This window comes from Saimiri boliviensis, chromosome 1 (assembly GCF_048565385.1).
Source record: "Saimiri boliviensis isolate mSaiBol1 chromosome 1, mSaiBol1.pri, whole genome shotgun sequence".
In the NCBI taxonomy this organism is placed as follows: Eukaryota; Metazoa; Chordata; class Mammalia; order Primates; family Cebidae; genus Saimiri; species Saimiri boliviensis.
Window position 1 is genome coordinate 127,324,457 of NC_133449.1, and position 24,026 is coordinate 127,348,482.

The 24,026-nt window shown below is 44.5% G+C and overlaps 1 protein-coding gene across 5 annotated transcripts in view; it reads right to left on the reverse strand.

The window, feature by feature from the left end:
- Nucleotides 1-6,799: 6,799 nt before the first annotated feature.
- Nucleotides 6,800-24,026, reverse strand: part of TMEM131 (transmembrane protein 131) — a 237,339-nt gene continuing 220,112 nt past the window's right edge. For 2 of the 5 annotated variants that reach the window (XM_074403800.1, XM_074403811.1), the window contains 9 exons: nucleotides 21,461-21,588; nucleotides 15,681-15,805; nucleotides 15,327-15,476; nucleotides 11,448-11,613; nucleotides 10,229-10,350; nucleotides 10,029-10,125; nucleotides 9,090-9,187; nucleotides 8,326-8,486; nucleotides 6,800-7,144 (listed from right to left, as the gene is read on the reverse strand). In XM_074403800.1, the coding sequence (XP_074259901.1) occupies nucleotides 6,827-7,144; nucleotides 8,326-8,486; nucleotides 9,090-9,187; nucleotides 10,029-10,125; nucleotides 10,229-10,350; nucleotides 11,448-11,613; nucleotides 15,327-15,476; nucleotides 15,681-15,805; nucleotides 21,461-21,588 (1,365 nt within the window). In that variant the 3' untranslated portion in view covers nucleotides 6,800-6,826. The remainder of the gene's footprint in view (nucleotides 7,145-8,325; nucleotides 8,487-9,089; nucleotides 9,188-10,028; nucleotides 10,126-10,228; nucleotides 10,351-11,447; nucleotides 11,614-15,326; nucleotides 15,477-15,680; nucleotides 15,806-21,460; nucleotides 21,589-24,026) is intronic. The other 3 variants (XM_039478717.2, XM_010352041.3, XM_074403805.1) reach the window with 2 other exon arrangements.

A 24,026-nucleotide genomic window follows, 5' to 3' on the forward strand; every position in this document is an offset into this window, starting at 1 on the left:
TGTCCTTGATAATCTAAAGAATGGACTTAGTCGGTTGGACTTTCAGAGCAGGGTGGTCTTGTTTATAGCTTTAGCCAAAATTACCAACTAATTTTGAACCCTCTCTCTAGTTGTTTTATTATCTTGGTGGGAACTGTAGTTTGCAGAGTATTTATGAAGAGCCAATCAGTGATCACTACTGGAAGGTTTTGGAATCATCTGTGATAATTTTACTTTGGATTGCTGGATATTCTTTTAAAGAACGGATTACTGGAGATGTGGTTGTTGTAAATATCTGAACACATCTAACTGTTCTGAGTATACATGATAAGTGTGTGACAGAGCAGTATAAGCCTGACATGGACTAACGAAGATGTAGATTCCCGCTGAGGCACAGATTGTATGGGGAGCATAGTTATCATACTAGGAATCCATTTCGTGTCTTTGTGTGCCTTTTGTACAGAAGCTGTAGATCATGTAGAGGCGGGTGTGTTTTCAATATACAGTTCATGTTTATGTTGAGATAAAGCTGGAAACAATGTAATCATGTAGAATCTAAGACGGGATGAAGCTTAAAACTGTATGCAGTGGCATGTTATGAATTCATAAGGAGGCAACGTCAGACCCAGAGGTGGCTGATCTTATAATGCTAATGGTCATCTCTTAAGATGTAGAATTTGGAGGTTTCTGAGAGGTATGCTAATTAAAAAAAATTCCATTAGTTCTGTTTTTCTAGAGGACTGGAGAAAATGAGGACAGTGAAATCTCTGGATTAAAGGCACAACTTCAGTGTTTCTTAATAACACTATGTCTTAGTCCCTTGGTGTTGCTGTAAAGGAACAGCTGAGGCTGGATAATGTGTGAAGAGGTTTATTTGGCTTGGGGTTCTGCAGGCTGTACAGGAAGCACGGTGCAGCACCTGCTTCTGCTGAGGGTCTCAGGCTGTGTGCGCTCCTGGTGGAGGCGAAGGGGAGCCCTGTGCAGATCACATGGTGAGAAAGGAAGAGAGAGGTGGGGGAAGAGGCCAAGCTCTTTTCAACAACTAGTTCCTGTGGGAACTAAGGGTGAACATTCACTCCCATGAAAATAGCACCAAGCCATTCATGAGGGCTCCACCCCGCTGACCAACCCACCTTCTACACTGGGGATACTTCAACAAGAGACTCAGCAGAATCAAACCAACCACAGCATTGGTCTAGAAAAAGGAGTATCTCTCTCATTAGAGGTTAATGGAGATTTACCAGGTTGGAAAACAAAATGGAGCACTTTTGTCACTCTCTGGTAGGGAAATTTTCAATCCACAGTGAATATAAACAAACAATAACCAGAATGCATTTATAATCCACGGCAGAAGGCATCTGTATGAAGTCACTTGGAGATGTCTGAAGGGCCTTCAAGGCTCTCTAGTTCCTGCTCACATCTACATTTAAATGTTTTTATCAGGATTTCGTTCACAGGGGGACATTTTGTAACCATTATTGGCAATATCTTTAAAATTACCTGGCTTAATATTGTTGTCAATTATCTTTACAGGTATCTAATTATTGGTAATAGCATAAAGAATTTTTGTTAGACTCCACTATAACCTTTTTGGATGACATCAGCTGGCCCTCCTAAGATGTAATGGACATCCTAACTTTCCTTATTTTCTTTTTCCAAATCATGGGCTTGTTCTGACACTAATAGCAGCCTCTCTGAATTTCTCAAGCCCTGTGAGATCACAGGAGTGTTTCTATAAACCTGATCTTGTTTCCTTAGCATAGTGGTCAGCTCAAACACTGCCATTAGAATCTGAGTCTTTGTATCTGAATGACCTTTTATTGTTACTATAGCTAAGAGAGCAAAGCATCTAACATGTCTTTGTCACCCACCTTCTAGAGGCATTTGTCAGGGTTAGAAGCCTGTTTCTGAAGCATTCAAATTTTGTGGACTAGCCCAAAACATATTTATTTATACTATCAGTACAAACATTTGTTCTTGGTCGGGCACGGTGGCTCAAGCCTATAATCCCAGCACTTTGGGAGGCCGAGGCGGGTGGATCACGAGGTCAAGAGATCGAGACCAGCCTGGTCAACATGATGAAACCCCGTCTCTACTAAAAATACAAAAGATTAGCTGGGCATGGTGGCGCATGTCTGTAATCCCAGCTACTCAGGAGGCTGAGGCAGGAGAATTGCCTGAACCCAGGAGGCGGAGGTTGCGGTGAGCCGAGATCGCGCCATTGCACTCCAGCCTGGGTAACAAAAGCGAAACTCTGTCTCAAAAAAAAAAAAAACAAAAAAACAAACAAACAAAAAAAACAAAAAAAACCAAACATTTGTTCTTTTATTTTTTCCAGCCTGCCCATGCGGTAGCAAATGTTTCAGTCGTCAGAGATGACTTAATTCCTGGGATTGGTCTATATTTTAAGGGTGAATTTAACTCTGTGGTAGCATTTTGAAATAGGAACAACTTTGGACAAGGCTACCCAAAGGCATATCTAAGAAAATTTCTAAAGGGTATGCATTTTTTACATTGAGAGTTAATAATTTGGTGACAATCTTTCTTCAAATTCAGCATAACTTAACTAAATCAATTTACACGTGTGAAAATAAGTAATTCAAAACCAAAGCTGTTGGAACTTTAGAGCCTTAAAGGAATGTGATTATAAGGACTGAGTCATTTAACAGGCACCTGCAATCTGTTTCTCTGATTATAGATTATGCTTTTTCTTTACCGACATTGTTTTGTAAAATGTTTTAAGACTCATGGGCAGCAGGGAAGACCTTTTCCCTCCTGTTGATCATCATTATAGATTAATTTCTCCCTTTCTTCTCTTACACAAGGACCTCACAACTAGCACACTGTCTAAATCCCAGTGTTAAATACCGTCTTTTCAATTGGAAAGGAAAAACACCAAGCTGTAACTAATCAAATTGCTGTAACTCATAATCCAGACTCGTATGGAAAATGCCGTGATTCCACTAATCTGTCTTCTGCCTGTATTAAAGTGACCTTAACTTTTTAGCGTGGGAACACTGACCCCATTCCTTTGGAGTCTGTGTTGCCCAGATGGCTATCCTCAGCTTTGTCCTTGAAAACAGTCTTCCAAATGAAATTCTGATCCTTTAAATTATTTCAGGTTTGTCACATGAAAAATCCAAATTCTAATTTCACTCCTTTAGGAATTTTTACATTTAGGTAAAAATCATTTTTAAAAGATTATATCTTTATTTGTATGTACTTACATAAACATATAAAATACCTGGGCATAGCGGCTCACGTCTGTAATTTCAGCACTTTGGGAGGCTGAGGCAGGAGGATTGCTTGTGCTCAGGATTTTGAGACCAGACTGGGCAATAAAGTAAGACCTTGTCCCTACAAAAAATAAAAAAAAAATTGGCTGAATGTAGTGGTCTGTGTCTGTAGTTCCAGCTACTTGGGAGGCTGAAGTGGGAGAACTGCTTGGGCCCAGGAGTTCAAGGCTGCAGTAAGCCTATGATTGTGCCACTGCACTTCAGCCTAGGCAACAGAGCAAGACCCTGTCTCAAAATAAATACATAGACATCTATTATCATTTCATGTAAATACAATTCTTTATACATAACCTTTACTTTTAAATTCAACTTTGGCCTAGTACAAAGCAGACTAACAAGCTAAGAAGTGTTCATTGTAAACAGAGTTGTGTCAAATCTTCAGATATGGTCGGCATGTTGCTGCTCAAATACCTACCCTTAAGAGTTATTTGGAAAGCACAAGAAACAGACGAGACTCGTTTGTATCTTCTCCCCTTCTCAAGCACATAGTGTTTCTCTTAAGCCTGCTAGTGAGGCTCATGGGGTGAAATTAGAACTTAAAAAAGGAGTTTGGGGGAGCCTCAGGAGATTGTTCTGATGAAGCAAGTTTAGGATCGATCCCTGAAATACTCTTTCTGAGGGAAAGTCTGCCAATACACTTTTTCTTTTTTTTTGAGATGAAGTCTTGCTCTGGTGGGCTGGAAAGCAGTGGCACAATCTCAGCCAACTGGAACCTCCACCTCCTGGTTCACATAGTTCTCCTGCTTCAGCCTCCTGAGTAGCTGGGATTACAGGTGCACACCACCATGCCCAGCTAATTTTCATATCTTTAGTAGAGACGGGATTTCACTATGTTGGCTAGGGTAGTCTAGAACTCCTGACCTCAGTTGATCTGCCCGCCTTGGCCTCCCAAAGTGTTGGGATTACAGGTGTGAGTCACTGCGCCTGGCCCTTCTTTCAAGTGAGGGTTTACGTGAAGCTCACCTGTATGCAGAGCTTTACATCTCATTATCTGCTTTGGTGTAGAAAGAGAATCCCAAGCCTTGAATTTGTCCCGATTGTGCAAATGCATGTAGGAAACCCTGCTGCTAACATTGTAGAAGGCCTGACGTCAGCCTACACACCAAAGCTCCAGTTGCACAGGAAATCTGGTCCCGAGGAATAAATCGTAGGTTGTAAAAACAGTGTAGGTCGGGCGCGGTGGCTCAAGCCTGTAATCCCAGCACTTTGGGAGGCAGAGGCGGGCGGATCACGAGGTCAAGAGATCGAGACCATCCTGGTCAACATGGTGAAACCCCATCTCTACTAAAAATACAAAAAATTAGCTGAGCATGGTGGCGCGTGCCTGTAATCCCAGCTACTCAGGAGGCTGAGGCAGGAGAATTGCTTGAACCCAGGAGGCGGAGGTTGCGGTGAGCCGAGATCGTGCCATTGCACTCCAGCCTGGGTAACAAGAGCGAAACTCCGTCTAAAAAAAAAAAAAAAACCAAAAAAAAAAACAAACCCAAAAAACAAAAAACAAAACAGTGTGGCGTGTTCTACTGAGTTTTGGCATAAAACAGAGAAAAGGTTAGATTCACAATCACATCAAACAACACTTCCACTAAATCTCCCACCCTCATGGGGATGGTTTCCATTTCATGATGTAACTGACCTCCAACAGAACATTTATGTGTGGCACCTTCTACTTACCTAGCAAAGGCTGGCTTCAACAGACTGGAAACAAAAGGATGAGAAAAGCAAGTTGTAGCAGGCAAGATTAAACCAGCTGATGTGTTGTGGCATACTGAGACTCGCCCAGTGTCTGTCTGAATTCAATGGGGACCACAGAGGAGTTGGAAGAGTCTTAAAATTGGAAAAGGGTCAACCCACCTCTAGTTAAAAGAAAAAAAATTTGGATGTGTAATCTGCACTATCACAGAAATTTGGACGTGTAACCTGTGCACCATCACACAGGCTGCTTCTATCCAGCATGGCTTTGGGGTACAGCTGTATTAGCTGGTAAACTTCTAAAACATTCAATCCCAGTGGGTAAATAGCTGTTTCCAGTATCCCCAGCCCCTGTGCCATAGCCCAAGGCATCCCCCCGTTGTCTTCCGCCATAGTTCAGAACTGAAAGGAGCATCGCAGGCTGTGGTGCTGCTGGTAAGCTCCCGCAGGTGACCCTCAGGGCCCTCCCCCAGGCCACCCCTGAGTCCCTGCTGTCTTCCCTCTGTGCCCCGCTTCTCTCCTTCTCTGTCTGGCTTCCTCTCACCACACAACTTCCTCAGACTGAAGGATGGTAAAGGTTGGCTAGTGGTGAGTTGGACACTGACTGTTCCTGAGCATGCTGACTGTGACCAGAGGGAAGGCGGCACAGTGGGTGCCGAGTGATCCTGTGGTCAGCCTGACCTGGGGCCTCTGGGCCAGCACTACTCAGCCAGGTTCCTCAAGTGCAATGGAGTAACCCAACATATACCAAAGTGTTAGCCAGGTACCTGACACAGAGTTAGTATTCAACAAACGGTAGCAATTACTGCTTTCTATGAGGCCTTTTAGGATAGTGGCAGAGGGAAAATACTTACTGGATGAATCCAAACAGGCTTCCAAGTTGTTTTTGATCAAGGACTCTCCATGATTGCCATGGGAACACACAGAACTCCATCAGACTGCAGGCGGTTCCAGCAGCGAGAAAGCAAACCCCATCTTACCTGTCAACCCCACAGAGTAAGGCAAGGATAAGATGGTTTACTTTGGTGTGAGAAAATCCTAATAAATACATCTTGTGTGTAAAAAAACCACAAAACAAGCCAAAGCTTTTGAAAAAAGCATCATTTATTTCAAAGTACAACACAAAGTTGTATTTTAAGAAATACACATTCAATCTTGTATCTCAAGACTTGGCTATGTGCATTTTGGTTTATCTTTAAAATAAGTTCAGGTATACAAATGTTACATACCTCAAGTACAAACAGCACAGAAAATGCATATGGTCTCAACTGAATGTTTTTACATTCATTCACTGTTCTTAAGTTGACTTACATTTCTGTAATCTGCTTTTAAACCAAGACAGCCTTACTTTAAAAAAATATTCTGTATTTTCAGCACAAAGTCCTCAAACAGTTTTAAAATTAGATCTTGGCGCATAATATTGTGAAATTATTAAAAACCAAACTTGGTAATTTAACAAAATTGTCACATGCCAGGACTTCTGAATTAACTCAAATTATTTCCATAGCTGTAATGTCAAATCTGTGTTCAGACAGATAAATAAAGCATGGGGGAAGACAGGTGGTGAAAACGCAGTAACGGGAAAGGTTCTCAGATGTACAGGTCTTATTAGAGTTTGTGGCTGAGTCCAGACTTTTCTCTAAAAGCACAACAGCAAATCTCATATTATCATAATTGCAAGAAAGATCTGAAAGAAGCAAGTGGTCTGAGCCTGCCCTGCTTGGGTCTGTTTTGCAAAGATGAGGAGGGTGGGGAGGGGGAGCTGCAGAAAGACCCTTAAAAAGATGTCTCAGAAACTGGCAGATCATGATCTGGACAAGGGTCCACTATGTTGGTTTTTTTTTTTTTTTTTTTTGCCTAATTTAATTCTCATGAGGAAAGTGCGAATTAGACCAAGGGTCTGAACTTCTTCTTCCGATTGTGGGGCTCCATATCCGCCAAGGGTTGTAGGTCTGTCCCAAGTCATCAGCTGGACTGGAGGAGGAGGGTGCGTGAGGAGCAGGGGAGTTTTCTGTGCCCATGAGGCCGATGCTTGCCAGCGTGTTTGCTGGAGTGGTGAAGGGAAGGGTGCTGCTAAGGTTGCTGGACCAAATGGAGTTGCTGAATGGAGTGGTGGACCACAGGCCGCTGGTGTTACCGAGGACCGACTGCGACAAAACAGAAATCATCCAGCACTGAGCCTGGCAGGCAGAGGGTAAAGTGGGTATGGGGTAAGAGGGTAAGGCTACAGAAAAGATGAGGCTGGGGCACACATTCCTCTCATTTTATTTACTTTAGAACAAATGTTATATATATTTTTGAGCAGAAGGTTCTGAGTTTTTTGAGACAGTGTCTTGCTCTATCACTCAGGCTGCAGTGCAGTGGTATGATCATGGCTCACTGAAGCCTCAAACTCCTGGGCTCAAGCGATCTTCCCACCTCAGCCTCCCGAAGTGCTAGGACTAAAGGCATTAGCCACCGTGACAGCTGGTTGTGATATTTAAAAAAGGGAGTCGTATTGGAACACAGCTGGCCCATCTGCTTGTGCACTGTCTGTGGCTACCTGTGCACTGCAATGGCAGAGGTGAAGCATGGCCTTAAGAGCCTAAAACAGTTACTATCTGACTCTTTATAGAAAGTTTGCTGACTTCTCTTTTAAAGAGTGGTTAAGGTGGTTTTAAAACAGATGCCTGAATAATTACACATGAGGACAAACTTTGGAATCTATGTAGTTGAAATATCTATCATGAAACCTTGCATGTCTAATTTGGTTTCACTGAGAACAAAGAGGCAAATACAGTGGGATCGTATTTTTTTGTCATAATTTTGTGGAAGCCAAAACCGCTAATTAGTTTCCTTGAAAGAATACTCTTTTGGAGTATGATCTTTGCAGAAGACTTTAGCCAAGAAGCAAACAAATGCACTCTAGAAAGTCTAAGCTAAGAGATAGGTGCTTCTCAGCAACAAAGTCAATGTAACATCCAGCTTGTTCCTGGGAGCCCAGTGACTGCATCGCACAGATGCTGAAGTCTTCCCTCAGCCATCTGAACCCACCACAGGCTTACGGTCACCCTTGCGGTACATTTACAGGTTGGGAAGAGGCAGAAAATGCCCTTGATCTATTAGGAGGAACTCCAGAGACCAACCTCATAGCTGCTCAGTTGATCTTCCTGTAACTTCCTAACTGTAATGGCTCTGAAGGGCATTATTGGTCATTGTGACAGAATATCAAGACAAAGCAATGGAGACAATAAAAGTACTAACCCACCCCTCTGATGCTGCCGTTCGTTGTTTGTAACTATGCCAGTGCCACCCATGTGACAGCAATGGCAGAGATGGTGAGTGAGTGGGCCAGGGCCAGGCCTTGGCCCCAAGTACTCACTGTGGCTGTGTGGGTCGGGGAGCCAGAACTGGCTGGCCAGGAAGGACTGGGGTCTGTCGCTGGTGAGTCCCAAAGGTATGAAGGGCCACTATTAAACTCGTTCCAGCTCCTCTGTGAGGCCTGATTGCACGATCGAGATAACCCAAGTTTGCTGAAAACTTCTGAAAATAAAGTAACAGTTATCAAGTCCTTATTTGGTTTTGCCATGATTTCTAGAGCAAGATGGGGCTTCACTCAACGGCATACCTCCTACCACGGCTCCTGGAGCCACCACACTCACTTCACCAGCCCACCACAGCCCAGAGGGAATAGGGGCAGGGATGTCCTCCAGAACTCAAGTGCACAGTGCACGATCTGATATGCCACCCATACTTAATGCCACCGATGACATCCAAATGCAAACATTCCCCCCCTCACATGATAGCTAATGCAAAGCTTCCATGGTGACCTCTAGTTCTGGATAGTAAGAAGAGGACCCCTGGCATGCTCAGTGGTCCCATTTCAGAACAGAACCCTTCTGTGAAGCCCTTCAATACCTGCTGTGAAATTCACACCAACTAGCACATGTACACAGCGTTGAACTCGGTCCACTGCCCCTCTGGGCTGTCAGTGTGGGAGAGGGAGGAGGAGGGGAGGGGACCCTTCCCAGGGAGCTTCTTTCCACAGGGCTGCTGTGCTGTGTTCTCCAAGACATAAAACCATACCTCCTCTCCCTTCCTCTGTCCACAGGCTTATTAGTTACACGTCTAGTGTTAAACACTCACCACCAGTTAGATTAAAAGAATTTCCAAATGCGGAGAATGAATTGAGGGGAGTGAAGTCAGGGCTGCTTGGGTTGCTGACGGGACTCCACAAACCCGAGCTAAACGTTACAAGAGGAAAACGCAATACACAAAAATGTATGATGGTTAGTGAAAACGGATCCATAGTGCACAGCTTCACAAACAGGAGACATTGCTCAACTGGGGGTACTCAAATATTAAAAACAAAGACAAAAGGAGGAGCTGAACAATGGCTGCTTACCACAAGGATTAAGCCAGAGTGAGCCTCAGAGCTCTGGATGCCCTATCACTAGCTCACAGCCTGGTTCAAAGCAAGTGTTTCGCAGAGAAACATTTTTTGTTTCTTTGGTTTGCTTTTTGGTAATGGAAGATTTATTTAAAAACTACTTCAAATCTAGGACTGATTTCCTATTAGTGCCAAGTAGGTAAACTGGGGCTCAATTATTATTTATCTGGGAAAGTCAACCAAGGTGACTTCTGTCGGTCACCACATCAGCTAGATTAAAAAAAAAAAATCCTCTGTTTCAAGAAAGGGGCATGGCCAGTGATTTACTATAAATTGTCTAGTATTCACTCCACATTTCCTTCCCCCCAGACAACTTTTGCTCTTTTACTCTAACGATCAGTTTACATCCTCTCTTACCACAGACCAGGACATGGAGGACAGAGAGGTTTAATGTGTGTCTGCTGGGCTGAGACAGGTGTGGGCTCCCCCTCTCTGTATCTGGTCTCCCCCGGGGAAGGCACAGCAGCCAGCTTTCTGCTTCTACCCAGCAGACACTGTTTCTTAGAGGCACTAGACCACTTCTGACAAATGCCTCCTTGTAAATTAGGAGAAAAATGCCCTGAAACCTATTTATGGATAAAAGGTGCTAATCTGACTTGAGAAGCAGTCTTCTTTCTAGTGGTAGTCTACTGTACCTGTCTGAGCCATCGCTGTCAACAGGAGCGTGTGAAATGCCGAGGCTGCTGGAGAAACCTGTTTTGTTTGAAGAAACTTTAGCAAAGCCATTCCCACCTGCAACAATGGACGCTGAATCAATAGAAGGCACATCAGAACAGAGGTCATTCCACCAGGCCTGGCGCCTGATGTGGAAGGTCTCTGAAGCAAAGGCACTGACCTGGGCTCTTGTCATAACCGGCTGTGACTGCAGCAAAAGTGGGGTTGCCGTTCTTGCCTGGGAGCGAGGCTGCTTTTGTCAACTTGTGTTTGTTTCCATTTGGCTGCTTTATTTTAGGGTCACTGGAAAAAGAAGCAAAGAGAGAACTCATTCCTCATCAGCAGTGTCCTGTCTCAGGGAGGTGTGGGACTGGCAGGACTGAGCCCTGAGTGGGCTTCTCTGCAGCGGAGCAGGTCACAGAGCATAGGTCAGTCTCATGTCCCATGCTCTGGGGCCTCAGACCACTTAATCAGATAAGAAATAGAGGGGTTTCTGGGGAACGATAAGAAAATAAAAGATCACTATGAAAGAGACAAGGGCGGGATCACAATTTACTGACGGGCAGAGGCTTCAATCACACTTTAGTGGAAAATGCTAGAGAGCCACTCGGCAGGAAACGCAGAGGGGAGCACGAGCAGGACAGGCACTGACACTGGGCAGGGCTGGGCCTCAGAAGTCTCCTTCCCTGCCAGGTTCCCTAAGCAGGATGGCTCCTCCAGCCTCAGTGGTTACTGCCTCTTGGGCAAGGCGGGGAGGACCTGCCCGCAGGCTGGCCAGTGGATGCGGTGCACAGAAACCCACGCCACGCCAAGGCACATGGTGAAAATGCCATCCATGACTGTCAGGCTTGCGCTATATTGTGGCAGGTGGACGTGAGCGAGGCTCTGTGCCTCACAGAACAGCATGGTTCCTGCATCCTGTCTGCGTGGTCAGGAGGCTACCCTCCTGGGTGCATACATCCCCTTACCTAGCATAACAGCCTTGTACCAGATCCAGCCCTTCTAAGTCCTAAGCTAAACTGCCCAAAGGCCAAAATTAGTGTCACATAAACCCGTATTCCCAACTCACAGGAATCCCCTTTAGGCCTTCATGTAATGCTTAGTAGACGTTCATTGGCTCCTCATTTATATCACTCTAGTGAATTAAACGATGCATTTCTCGGTCCACGGGTGGGAAGAATGAATGGATTAGAATGGGAATGGGGTTACTGTTGGAGCTGGGCAGGAGCACAGCAGCAGGAAGCGGGAGAGGACCCCAGGTAAAGGGACCAACACAAGCCCGCAGCTCTCAAAAGTAACACCGGACAGCGGTCCGTGGTGGCTGTTTACATTTAAAGGGCGTGACATCGGTTTTTAGGCACGTTTCGAGCTGAGGACTGGAAAGCAAGCAGCAGGCCTACCTGCTGGAACTGCTGTTGACGATGCTGCTGTAGCTGCCCCGGGCCACGAAGGGGCAAAGGGCGGCTGGGGGAGACGGGGAGGCAGGTGTCGGTGAGGTCTGGCGTTGTTTTAAGAAAATGTCTGCGTTGAGGGTTTGCAGAGAAAGTTTATAAAGACTATCAGTAGCTGGAAATTAAAAAGAAAAGGGCTCATTAATGTGGCGCTTTGATTAGTACTCTTTCAAATCACTTTTGATGTTCTCTAAGACTATGAAGAACTCAAGCGCTTTTACAAAGACAACAAACAAAAGCTCTTAGATGTGTTCTGTTTAACAGGTTTTAAAGAGAAAGCAGCCACATCTCTCTGCACTGGGTGATCTGAAGGAGCAAGAGCGTGCCCTGTCCCTGCGTTGCGTGGTGACCTTTAACGTCTTCAGTTCTCCCAACTCAGGCAGGGGAGGAGGGTCTTCCACATCCTCCAGGGGTGGACAGCCGAGGCCACTGCCTGGGGACCCGGAAAAGCCTCGTGCCTACATGTAGGTTTACAGCTGTGTGAGGTGCAGTGCTCTGGGCTGAATCCCCAAGTTCGGTAATGCCGCTCTGTTGGCGTAATTGGGATGTGCAGCTCTGATCCTTTTTTTATAAGGATAACAGCTCCTTGCATATTGTGTGCCCTTTAAGGTAATGTCTATACACCTGTTTTAAAAGTCTAAAACATGTTTGGCACAGTGGCTCAGGCCTGTAACCTCAGCACTTTGGGAGGCTGAGGTGGGAGGATTGCTTTGGGCCAGGAGTTGGAGGCTGTAGTGAGCTATAATCACACCACTGCACTCCAGCCTGACCCCATCTCTTAAAAAAAAAAAATTAAAAATTTCAGTCATAAAAGAGTATTCTATATCCAGTCAATGGAAAGATGTATAATTTTTATCAGAAAAATGTATCATTTTGCACATCTCTTGTGTGCAACTTGGTGCTGCTGTAGCTACTGCAAGAGGAAGAAGGTGAGGGAAGGGCTAGGGTCCTGTGAACTCCCATCACCATGGGGCATGATCCTTAGCCTGGGGCTCAGGGCTAGAATAAGGCTCTCCATGCTGTGGCTGGGTCAAGACTCCAGCGTGGCCCTGCTGAGCAAAGCAGCCTTCTCTTTGAAGCCCTTGCTCTCCACTCCTCATCCTTAGGGCCACCTGCTACCTTCTCTCCCACCTTCCCCAGTGCTGCCGGTGCCGGGCGGTCCTGTCTCCCACTCGCCCACCCTCACCCTTGATGATGTGGGTCCCCTCCTTGCTGGCTCTGTGGATCAGCTGACCTGATGCCCACATTCAGGACATGTCTCGCATGGGTCTCCTGTACAAGCCCTGCTCAAATCTCTGTTCCCCCTCAGGCTCCTCTGAGGCCTCTCATTTGACACAGTGTCTACACTGTCAGCTTGCTATTTGTACTGTTCTGACCCTTCCCTAGCTACCTTCTCCAGCCTTTCCCTGCCCCTGTAGTGACACGTTCCCTCAATCTCCGCCCACACTTGGAGCAGGCTGTGCCCCATTTTGCGTGTGCTTCATCCACCCGAGTTGCCTGTCCTAGGGAAAGGTGCTGGCAGCTCTCATGGGTGGAATGTGTTTCACAGGGCTCAGTGCTGCAAATGCTCCCGAGACAGTAATGATGGAATGAAACAGGGAAAGCAAAGGGAAGTTAGGAAAAGCCCCCACGGAACAGTGCTTGAGGGAGAAGCAGAGGAGAGACCAATAGCACAGTGGGTGCCAATTAGAGAACATTTTGATTCAAATATTATTAAAATTTTCCTTTGTGGCTTCTGATTTGCCTCTCCTTTTAATAACCCTTTTGTATTTTTTATATTTTTAAATAATGAAATTATTCAAGGAGAATTTTCTCCACAACTCGTATGGTACAGGGTACTATGTCAAGGGGTGCTACTTGGGAGGCAGAGATCTTTACACAGGCTGCACAACTCCCCCAGTGACTACTGCCACATGCTGGCTGCACAGTCTTGAGTGGGACCACCGCTTCCACCTAAGGAACTGCAGTAAGCTCGGCACTGCTAACAGCGCTTGTAGAACCTCAGGTCTAAGCAAGATGAAACACCAAGGGAGGCGGAGGGAGAAAAGGGGATGAGAAAGCGGGGGCAGAGGAAATAGGTGCAAGTGATGGACAGTGTGTGGGATGGACTCTCACAGGTTTCCTCCACCCGTACTCTATCGAGTGGATCTCTGTTGGAACTTTCTAGTAAGGCTGGCAGTGACAGCAGAGAGGTCACTGGGCTTGGAACCAATGTAAGGGATTGCTTGGATGGAAAAAGACAACAGGACTGCACAGATGTGGGCTGAGAAGATAAGCTCTGCGCCTCTTCCAACTGCACACCATGGAGCTCTTCCTGAAGCACCATGCTCAGATGCACCAGCTGGCCTCTGTGGAAGAGCCAGGCAGGAAACTGAGGCCTGCGGCACTGGGTTCTTCACAGTTCCTCCTCCAGATGGCTGGCCTGTCATTTCTCACATTCCTCCCCTGAGGGGTGGCACCAAAGTCTCCTGCCTGGGGTTGGGTCCTGTCATCCTTTCCCCTCCACAATGAAGGAGTGATGCCAATACATGGCTCAGATGCCATTAGGTGGGGTGCTGCCAGCCAGCTTGTGGCTGTGTCTGTCGCCTGCTCTCCTGGCAGCATGATTCTGTATGCTTGTGTTGTTACATCACCAGCAGGGCTCATGTCACTTCACTGGGTCTCAGAATACCCCCGTGAAACTGGATCCGGGGACTGTGTTCTGTTGCTGAAAGTGGCATCTGTTTAAAGGGGATCTGCCTAAATCATGGAGTGTTAAGCCAAGGGCCAATGGCCAATGGAAACCTCAGAGGGCTCTAGGAAGCAGAATCATCCCACCTGGACACCCGGGCCACCCATGGTCCCTTCAATTTGTTGAGTGAATGAGGATTTAGGATTGTATCTCACCCCAGGCAAAAAGTAGTATTAAAAGGTGCCAGAATGTCTCATGGCAAATAGGGCTACAGGATGTATCTCAGGGCATCTCTTTCCAGAATGTATCTACGCATCCTGGCAAGAGTATGGACACCCTATCCAAGCCTCCAGGGTCTCTGCCCTCATTCAACCCAATGAGTCTGCCCTTCACCTTCAATGACCTGACTGTTGCTCAAACCTGACTGCACCCCTGGTCTTCTTTACTTGCCTTCTAGTACACTTGAACACAGCGGTGAGTGTGGACCAATCAGTCCTAAGGACCTCTCTTGATCCCAAATCCCTGCTGTCAGCCCCTCCCTTTTCTGGTCTCTGTTATCCCCTTTTTCAGGTCAAGTGTCTATAGGGTGAGGACTTCTATTTTAGTCGACTGTGCTTACTGTCTTGATTTACTGCAGGCTAAACTGGAGAAACAAGGTCAAGAAAGTAGTGAGAAAAATAATAAAACCTTTGTGTAGGTTGCTTATGTAAAAAGACGTGGGTGAAGTTGGGAGGAAATGGAATTTTTACAAAAACAAGTACAATATAAATGAGGAACTCATCAGGTAAAGGACTGCCGAGTCAATGCTTTTGTAAAGCAAACAATTCTTTAGAAGATTAACCACTCCAAACAGACCTTTCCGTTTTACACATTGGGTAGTGGTGTGCTAGTATACAAGCTCCCTGAAAAAAAAAAAAAAAAAGCCCTGATGTGAACTGTTTTATGATAACCCTGATATCAATAATCTTACCAGGATTGATTTCGGCCTACAGCAGTTTAGCCATTGGCTAGGCTAGTTAACTCTATAGGGGCATGGACTCTTGGCTGGCAAAGCACTGCCAATGGGTCTCCCTTTAAAGCAGCATGCCCCTGTAGAGTTCCAGAGTGGGGTGGGCTGTGGTTAAGTGGAGCCCTGTGAGTATAACCACTATACTTACAGCTGCCGGGTTTGTGAACCGGAACGGAATCCCACTCCGGTGGAGGAGAGTCTTTTTCACCCTCTGAGCTACTGGTGTTGCCTAATTCTTGACTATTCGGGAGGAATTTTGCTAGGGCAGATGGTCTGTTATCCACTAACTTATTTGTACCTGTACAAAAATCAGAAAAGAACATGGTTAATGAAGGATAACTCCTTTCTTTTAGGTCTATTTCAATGAACCTTCTAAAGAGAACAAGAACACAGCCTTAAGCCTTATAACTACTGATTGCTAACTGATAATGCACAACAATTATTAATTTAGTACACTATGAAAAGATATTGAAGACATGATCACAGAAGAAAACGACAGTACCTTTTGTTTTCTGGGAATTTCGTGATTTGGATCCACCTGCCAATGCAGTTGGAAGAGGAATCTTGCTTGGGAGATTTCTACGTTGCTTACTTTCCAAAGGGGGAGTATATGGGAGTTCTAATGAACTGAAAGACAATCGTGGATGGAAAATACAAATTTATTCCTTTGTTTTGGAGGACGGAAGTCATCAAGATTGTAATTCTTCTACAACGCAACTGCATGTAGCAAGCTAATGTGGCTTCCTGGGGTGTTACCTACTCTTGGTCCTAACTCAGGACTGGCTGCATGCCCAGCACAGTAGCTAAGACTGCCCAGCAGACGTTCAGCAATTGCAGATTGAACCTTTGCTGTTCTGAGTGTTGACAATGAACTGAGGTCCATTATTTAATAATATGTAGCAGGAGGGAAGGATCTACCTCAGATAAGGCGGAGAAAGAAAACCCTTAGCACCAACTTGCTGCTCAGGGCTGGAAGTGCAGTCACTTTGCTTGTGAGTCTCTCCTAGCATCTAGACTACCACCAGTAAGATTCCCGAACAGATTTTTAAAGATCTGATCTATGATATTAAAGGTTCCACTATTCAAAACTGAACACATTTTTCTCATAAAAATTATGAGATGACCCAGAGCTACGTTCCTGGTTACTGCAGGGAGTGAGCTAGGATAAATTTTCTTTCTTATTCTTGAACTTGGGTTAATCTTAGGCGAAACATTTAAATAGTTCTTAAATTGATTTATTTAGAGTGACATGCTTTCTGAAAGACTCTGAGGTAAGCTTAAGATAATAAGCATGCATAAATAGGACAATTAATTGACTCTCAACTTCCTATCAGCCACGGGAAGCATGATAGGCTATCTTAAGTTTTCAAAGCTCAATAAGTGAGACAGGAAAACCTGCTGGGAGACAGCCGCCAGAAAGAATGAATCTCTGAAAGAAATGAACTGGGTAGCTGGCTCATGGAAGACAGCACTGTGAGTGGAGTACCTATATGAGCTACAAAGGCAATCTTCATGAAGCTGCATCTCTAATGCCCACCAAGACCATATCTGGGACTGGGAAGACCTCCAGAAGGAGCTTAGCTAATGTAGTCCAAGAAGGACCTTTTCTAGTAAAAGCTGAGATGCAGCTCAGAGAGCCCAGAGGCTACTTTGGAGAAATTTTCCAAGAATCCTCAGGGATTTCCTGGTGACAGCTGTCAGTTCAGGGCTGAGCTGACAGCCAGCTTTTTATTACAAACCTACAAAGTCTACACAGATGGTGTAAAATGGATGCCTCTTCAACATTTTCCACATTTTAGTGTGCTTCCTGCTCCCAACCCTCCTGGCACCATCTTCCAAGTTCTTCATACACCACCTTACCTTCTGTCCTCCCACCCCACATCCTCACTCACAGGATATAGTGCATTTCAGGTAAGTTCCAGGTCAGAGGCAATCCACTGTGCTCATTAACAGCAGATTTCAAAGGCGAGAAGAGTTCAAACTTTCCAGATCTAACGGCACCACAACACCCTCGATCCCCAACATCCCCCATGTAAAGGTGAGCTCATAAATAGATACACTTAAAAAGGCTATTTACAAACATTTTATAAGGCAGTAGGGTCAAAGGACATTTTCTTTTCATTCTTTTATTTCTCTGTATTTCAAAAATTTTCCATAATAAGTAGGTATTATATCTGGAATTAGTAAGAAAGCAAACCAAAAACCCAAAGAGTTTCCATTAGCCCAAACAGGTAGAGTTTTAGGTAAAATAACAAACTGAAGTGAAAAATCCACTGTTTATGGGGCAGATGATGAACGCTACAGTGTTAAAAATCTTTTGTCCTTCTTCCACTCTTGACTGACAGTGTTATTTAAAAACCCCATCTTCTAAAAAAAAAAAAAAAAACCCAAAGGCTCCCATAGTAGATACCAGCCCTCCGTGGTGGTGGAGGTGGTGTGGTGATCTATTTTTAAGTGTGTGTGGGTATCTATTTATACAAAACTTAATTCTGTACCACTGTAAAAGTAACTGGTTTTTAAGAAAAAAGGTGCCAGACAACTACTGTTACTTTTACTGATTCATACGTCCTAAATTAAGTCAGATGATCTCTATTAAGAAACCTTTTTTAAGGCTTCTGAATAAAATGAGTAACAGCCAACTTAATTTCAGTGATTCTTTTTGTTTGCTTGTTTAAGACAGAGTCTTACTTTGTCACCTAGGCTGGAGTGCAATGGCACAATCTTGGCTTACTGCAACCTCTGCCTCCCAGGCTCAAGTGATTTTCTTGCCTCAGCCTCCTGATTAGCTGGGATTGCAGGCGTGTGCCACCATGCTTGGTTAATTTTTGTATTTTTAACAGAGTTGGGGTTTCACCACGTTGGTAAGGCTGGTCTGGAACTCCAGACCTCAGGTGATCTGCCCTCCTCAGCCTCCCAAAGTGCTGGGATTACAGGTGTGGGCCACCATACCTGGCCCGAAGTGATTTTAAAAAGCAAAAACAGAAAAGTGGTTCAGATGCCAGGCTTTATTTATTTATTGACAGGGTCTTGCCTCTGTTGCCCAGGCTAGAGTACAGTGGTGCAGTCATGGCTCTCTGCAGTCTCTAACTCCTGGGCTCAAGCAATCCTCCTGCCTCAGCTTCCCTGGTAGTTGGGACTACAGGTGTGTGCCACCAAACATGGCTAATATAAAAGAAAAAAAATTTGTAAGTTGAGGTCTTGCTACGTTGTCCAGGTTGGTCTTGATCTCCTGGGCTCAAGCAATCCTCCCGCCTTGACCCTCCAAAGTGATGGAATTATAGGTATGAGCTACCACTCCTGGCCTATTTTTGTATTTCCCCCCATTTTTTCATAAAACCTTTTTCTTAATATTCTGAGATGTCGCATTCTTATTGTTGCTTTTCACAATGTTATACCTGACTCAAGCCTGGCCTATTTTTATTCCAATAATACACAGTATACACTCCTGTCTGGGGAGGAGAGAGGCAGAGCTTAGGAGAGGGCTAGGGACATGACCAGCAGTAGAGCAGTGTTTTCTCTGTGCTGACAGGTCTGAGTCTGGCGCGTGCAGTGTGGCGTCCGTGGCCCTTGGCCCTGAGTTGAGCAAGTATTTAAGCAGATTTTTAGACAGAATATGATTAGTTTATCTACTTAATGTCTTTTGCTTATTTTAGATTATTACATTTATGTAAACATATACTGTTGACTAACAAATAGAAAAACATAAACATCAGTGGATACTCAGACTCCTAGGGCAAGGATGCCCTGGGCCCTTCCTGGTTCTGCAGAAATCTTTAGTGCCTGAGATCTGATTCCCATCCTTGGTATCTCTGACATAGAATATAGTCTTCTGGAGGTCTGCAGGCCCATTTCTATGTTGCCACAGGTGGAAAACACGGTTAGATCAGATTTCTGTTGCTGCAGCCCCAAAGTATTTCCTGGGAAGTGATTTTTTTTGAGGTCAACTCTTGGGGAGTGTGGATGGATGGGGATGAGCCACTCCTCTGGCTTTGTTACCTCTTATAAAGCTTCCAAAAGAAAGTGATGATATATGCCTTATTAATAATATATCTTATTAAAAGATGTGCACATGTCCTTCAGATATGTGGGATCATACATTAATACACTAAAAGGTGACAGAAACTTCAGGAATCACTAAAGCTAGGACTGGCTGTGATTCTGAGTGAGTGTCTGACATTTACTAACAGAACAGAGTGGAGTCAGAGAATGGCTCTATTCAGAAAGCCAACCCTCTCCTGTTATTAAAAAAAACAGTCTTTATTGATTAATTGATTAATAAATTCTGACTCTCAATACTTTCATCCTTGAGGTCAGAAAAACAACAGATCAGTGAGTTTAAAGAAATTAGATAAAGGAGATTAGAAGACAGGTTGCTTATAGATCTCTCCAGTTACAAAAGACAATTTCAAGCACTTGGCTTGAACTGTGTTCTGGTAATGATTTATCTTTTAACTACACGTTGAGAGAACACGAGTTATTGCTATAACTGCCCCTTGACTGGGCAGTTCAGGACTGACCACTCTAAACTTTTTGGTTTACCAGAGAACTAAAAATCTTGCAAAAGTAGTGACACTCAAGTGATGTCTTTGACTAATTTTTCAAATGCAAATTTGCTAATGGTCAACTTGTAAAAAAAATCAGAATACAACATAAATCAGTGGAACAGGGATGGGGGACTAGGATTAATGTGTTCTATCTGCTTAAAAAATACTAAGCTCAGACATCAGGGCTAATAAACAGGGCCAATTTGGTGACAGTCACCTGTGGAATGGTATCTCTAAGATCATTCTTAGAAGCACTGGTTTTAAAATTTATGATCATAGAAAATATTGCATGTCTGTTTACCTCACAAGATTTCTGCAAATGTTAAAGCTTGGATTTTCATTATTCGGACTTATTAGCCTCATTTACTTTAAAATATCTGATCACTCATCTAAATCTGAAAAAGACCTAGAAGAAGAATCTCTAGCCAATAGCCCAGTGTTACCTGTCCTAGGGCGCCAAGATATTGGTGCCTCAGGTGGATTTCTCTCGAGAGAGATCCAAGTATGTGAACCTGCTCTTCAGAAGAGGTGGTCTCCTTTTCTCTCTCCCCCTCAAATTATCAGCCGCCTCACATCACTCTGCTTGACGTTCCTTCTACCTGGGCCAGACTGCTCTCAACAAACTGTAAGGCTGGGTCACTTGAAATAACAATTTCCACAAAACAGTAAAATTTTAGGTACAAGTATTTCATTACTAATCATCGCCCCATACTATATTATTTCATAAATTCAGGGACAAGGTTAAATTTTACTGCAGTAATCACTAATTTCTTACTAGCTTTTGGGTTCTACAGACAGGACTGGCCCTGCTGGAAGCAGTATAATCTAGGGACAGGGTCTAGGTTAGTGGTGTTTTTGCAGAGCTCAAGTATGATTCCCAGGATTAGAGTAAGAACAGACCTTCCACAAATCTAAGGCCTACACTTACGATGACAGACAAGCCATGTCTTCCTTTTAAATTTAAACCTAATTTCTTCAACTTCCTCGATCACCGCCCACTGATCACTACCCACAAGGTGGCTCCCACGCTGATGACAGTTCTTTAAGACAAACCAGGAAAGGCATTACTGACACACCAACACTAAAATTAACTTATCAGGTAGATGCTGAGCTAAAGTTTAGTGAAAATGTAAAGTAACTTCAGTTAGTAACCCAATAGTTCAACTTACTCATCCCCCTGGGGAAACACCTGCATAAGCCCTCCCCGCTGGGGCCACCTGAACCCCATCGCATGGGGATGAACTGGAGCTATTTAATGGTAGAATTGTCTGATTGGTGACACCTGCCCTGAAGCATGTTTAAGGTAAGAATAAACTTTTCCAAGTTTTATGGCATAGAATTCTAGATCCCAACTGGGTTAACGATTCAACAGACTCAGAGTTCTTTTGGAGGAAAGTTGTGCTTGTACCTGTGGTTCAATCTTCAAGGTTATCTTTATGCAGAAGTAAAATGGATTTCAGCTGGGACTGAATCACCAATGGAAATTTTCCTTCTAAATTTTCACAGCAGATTGTGAGCTCTGCCCACAGCATGTCTGACCTGAGAAGCATATGGCTGTCCCCAAATCAACAACAGTGCACATGAGGTGTCAAAAATCCCAGGAGGAATATGATGCAGCACCTGGATTTTCCTACAAATCCCCTTAAAAGCCAACAAGCCAACAAAATCAAAATAGCACCTGGCTTTCGCCAGCAACTTCTTTATATACCTTATTTCTCTGTACATTTATTTCTCTCACCTGGGTTTCACATCTGTTGGGATTTCTTTCTTAATATTTAAAAGTTTTTTGCTTTTTTGCTTCACTTGAGACATTTCACTTTCATGTTTTTCAGGCATGGCTTGTTTTCCCTTTTGCTTTTCTGTATCCTGTAAAAAATGAACAATTAATTGCTGAAAAGGATTAATAAAATCACTGAAATTAGTTCCATTTTAAGATAGACACAAAATCAAAGATGTAACAAATATACACATCATATATGTAAAAACAACAAACTCCTTCTTCAAATCTATCTTCACTGTTGTTCTCTCAATTTTTTGGCCTTCTTTAATTTGTTTTGGCTGAGTGCAGTGGCTCATGCCTGTAATCCCAGCACTTTGGGAGGCTGAGGCAGGCAGATTGCCTGAGCTCAGGAGTTCAAGACCAGTTTGGGGAACATGGTAAAACCCTGTCTCTACTAAAAATACAAAAAATTAGCTGGGCGTGGTGGCACATGTCTGTAATCCCAGCTACTCGGGAGGCTGAGGCATGAGAATCTCCTGAACCTGGAAGGTGGAGGTCGCAGTCAGCCAAGATCGTGCCACTGCACTCCAGCCTGGGCGACAGAGTGAGACTCTGTCTCAAAAATAAAAATAAAAATAAAAAACAAAAAATAAATACAATTTGTCTTGACTATGTTTTGGTGAGTAGGAGTTATAAAGAATGTTATTTTAATTTATACTCATATCCTTGCTGGGGGTGGTGGTGGCAGTGGCAGGAGCAAATTGGTAGATTCTTTTCAGGCACTGGGGAGTAAAACACTGTATTTCCTTCTATGAAAAGTTCATTAGAGACTTCTGTGTAAAGTCAAACACTCTAGCCACGCACCCCATCCTGAGCACAACTCTCAGGACAATAGAGCAGAGCCAGCAGCAAGCAGGGGCGGTATCCGCTCCCCTGCTATTGCGACAGGGTTCCGGCTAGTTCGATTCTAAGCTAACAGCTGCTCCATCAGTGGGAGGGGCTATTCATCTACTTCATCCACACACATTTATGGGTCACCCGCTTTGTGCCAGGCCATGGGGTTATTATCAACAGGGCCCAGTTTGTCTTCCTAAGAATGGTGAAGTCTAGCAGGAAGGAGACACATGACAGAGGCCAAGATGGATCTCTGCTGCAGAAATGTTATTGGCCATTGCAGCAGCACAGAAGGGCTATCCTGCTCACTCGAATGTGGAATCTGGACTGAGTAGCCACACCCAAGATGCATCTTAAAGCTGTGCTACCCACCCGGCCAAGCCAGGACCAGGAAAGTACAGAACTTCCCTATGTATTTCTGTGGCAATCTGACATTGCTGTGGCATCCAGGTGTGAGATCAGTGGACCTGTCTCCTAAGCAGGGTATGTATCCACTCATGTATTATGTATGTGTGTGTCTGGTGGGGTGTTTTTTTTTTTTTTTGAGACAAGGTCTCACTCTCTCATCCCTGGGCTCAAGTGATCCTTTTGCCTCAGCCTCTTGAGTAGCTGGGACTACAGGCGCATGCTACCTTGCCCAGCTAATTCTTGTATTTTTTGTAGAAACAGGGTTTCACCATGTTGCCCAGGCTGCACTCAGGTATTGCTGAACTCACCTGGTAGCTGCATGTGGAGTGGGCTGTATACTAAATGCAACCTGGTTCCCTGCCCTAGACAATCTGTGAAATACCATGTTCAAGGAAGCACTGACAGGACAGATGCAGGAGGACATACTCAGCGAAGGGGAACAGTGATGACTGTGAGGAGAGCTATAAGCATTGGTGAATCAGGGTCTACCCAAGGGCTTTACAATTTATGATTATTAAGACAGCTGGGATTTTAATAGGTCACACCAGGTGAATCCATTTAACTGTCAAGAGTAAATAGCCAGAGTTAGGGCTAAAACATCTCCCTGGCTCACACATCGCTTGAAACTATTTTGAGTTATTCATGAAGTCTTTCTTGAATACTTGACCCATCAGGCACTTTGTAAACCATGAATTTTTCAAAGACAAGGACGTGGCCTTTTTGTCCACTGTTGTTGCCTAGGCACCTAGCACACGGGCTGGCACATGGGTGCTCAATTCCTATGTGTTGACTGAATGAGTAGAACAGAATTGGAAAAGACATGCAAGAGAAAATGACCTATCCAAGTTGTGATTTAGTTGGGAAGAAAATACACATAACTGACAAGCTGAGATCAGTTGCAGAGAAATAAAAGCGCATGGCCTCTATGCAGATTGCTGACCAGGAGGAATGACAACTCGTTGCAGGGGATGGCGTAGTAACCAGACAAGGAGGCCTCATGAAGAATGTGAGTTCTGAGCTGGAAGGAGCTGAGACAAACAAAAGGGAATGAACAACAGGGAGCTAAGAATGACACCAGTGGATGAGCACAGAACACTGGCCGCTGGGGGCTGCTGGAGAACGGGCTGCAAGGGAGTGGGCAGGAAGAGGCCAGCAGATGGGAAGGGAAGTGGGAAAAAGTTGTGCAGAAAGCCTGTGCTGAAAATGCCTTCCAAACACTGATGCACAGGGTTCAAACTGCTGGAATTTCACTCAAACATTAGCAGAAGGCTTTCTGCTTCTC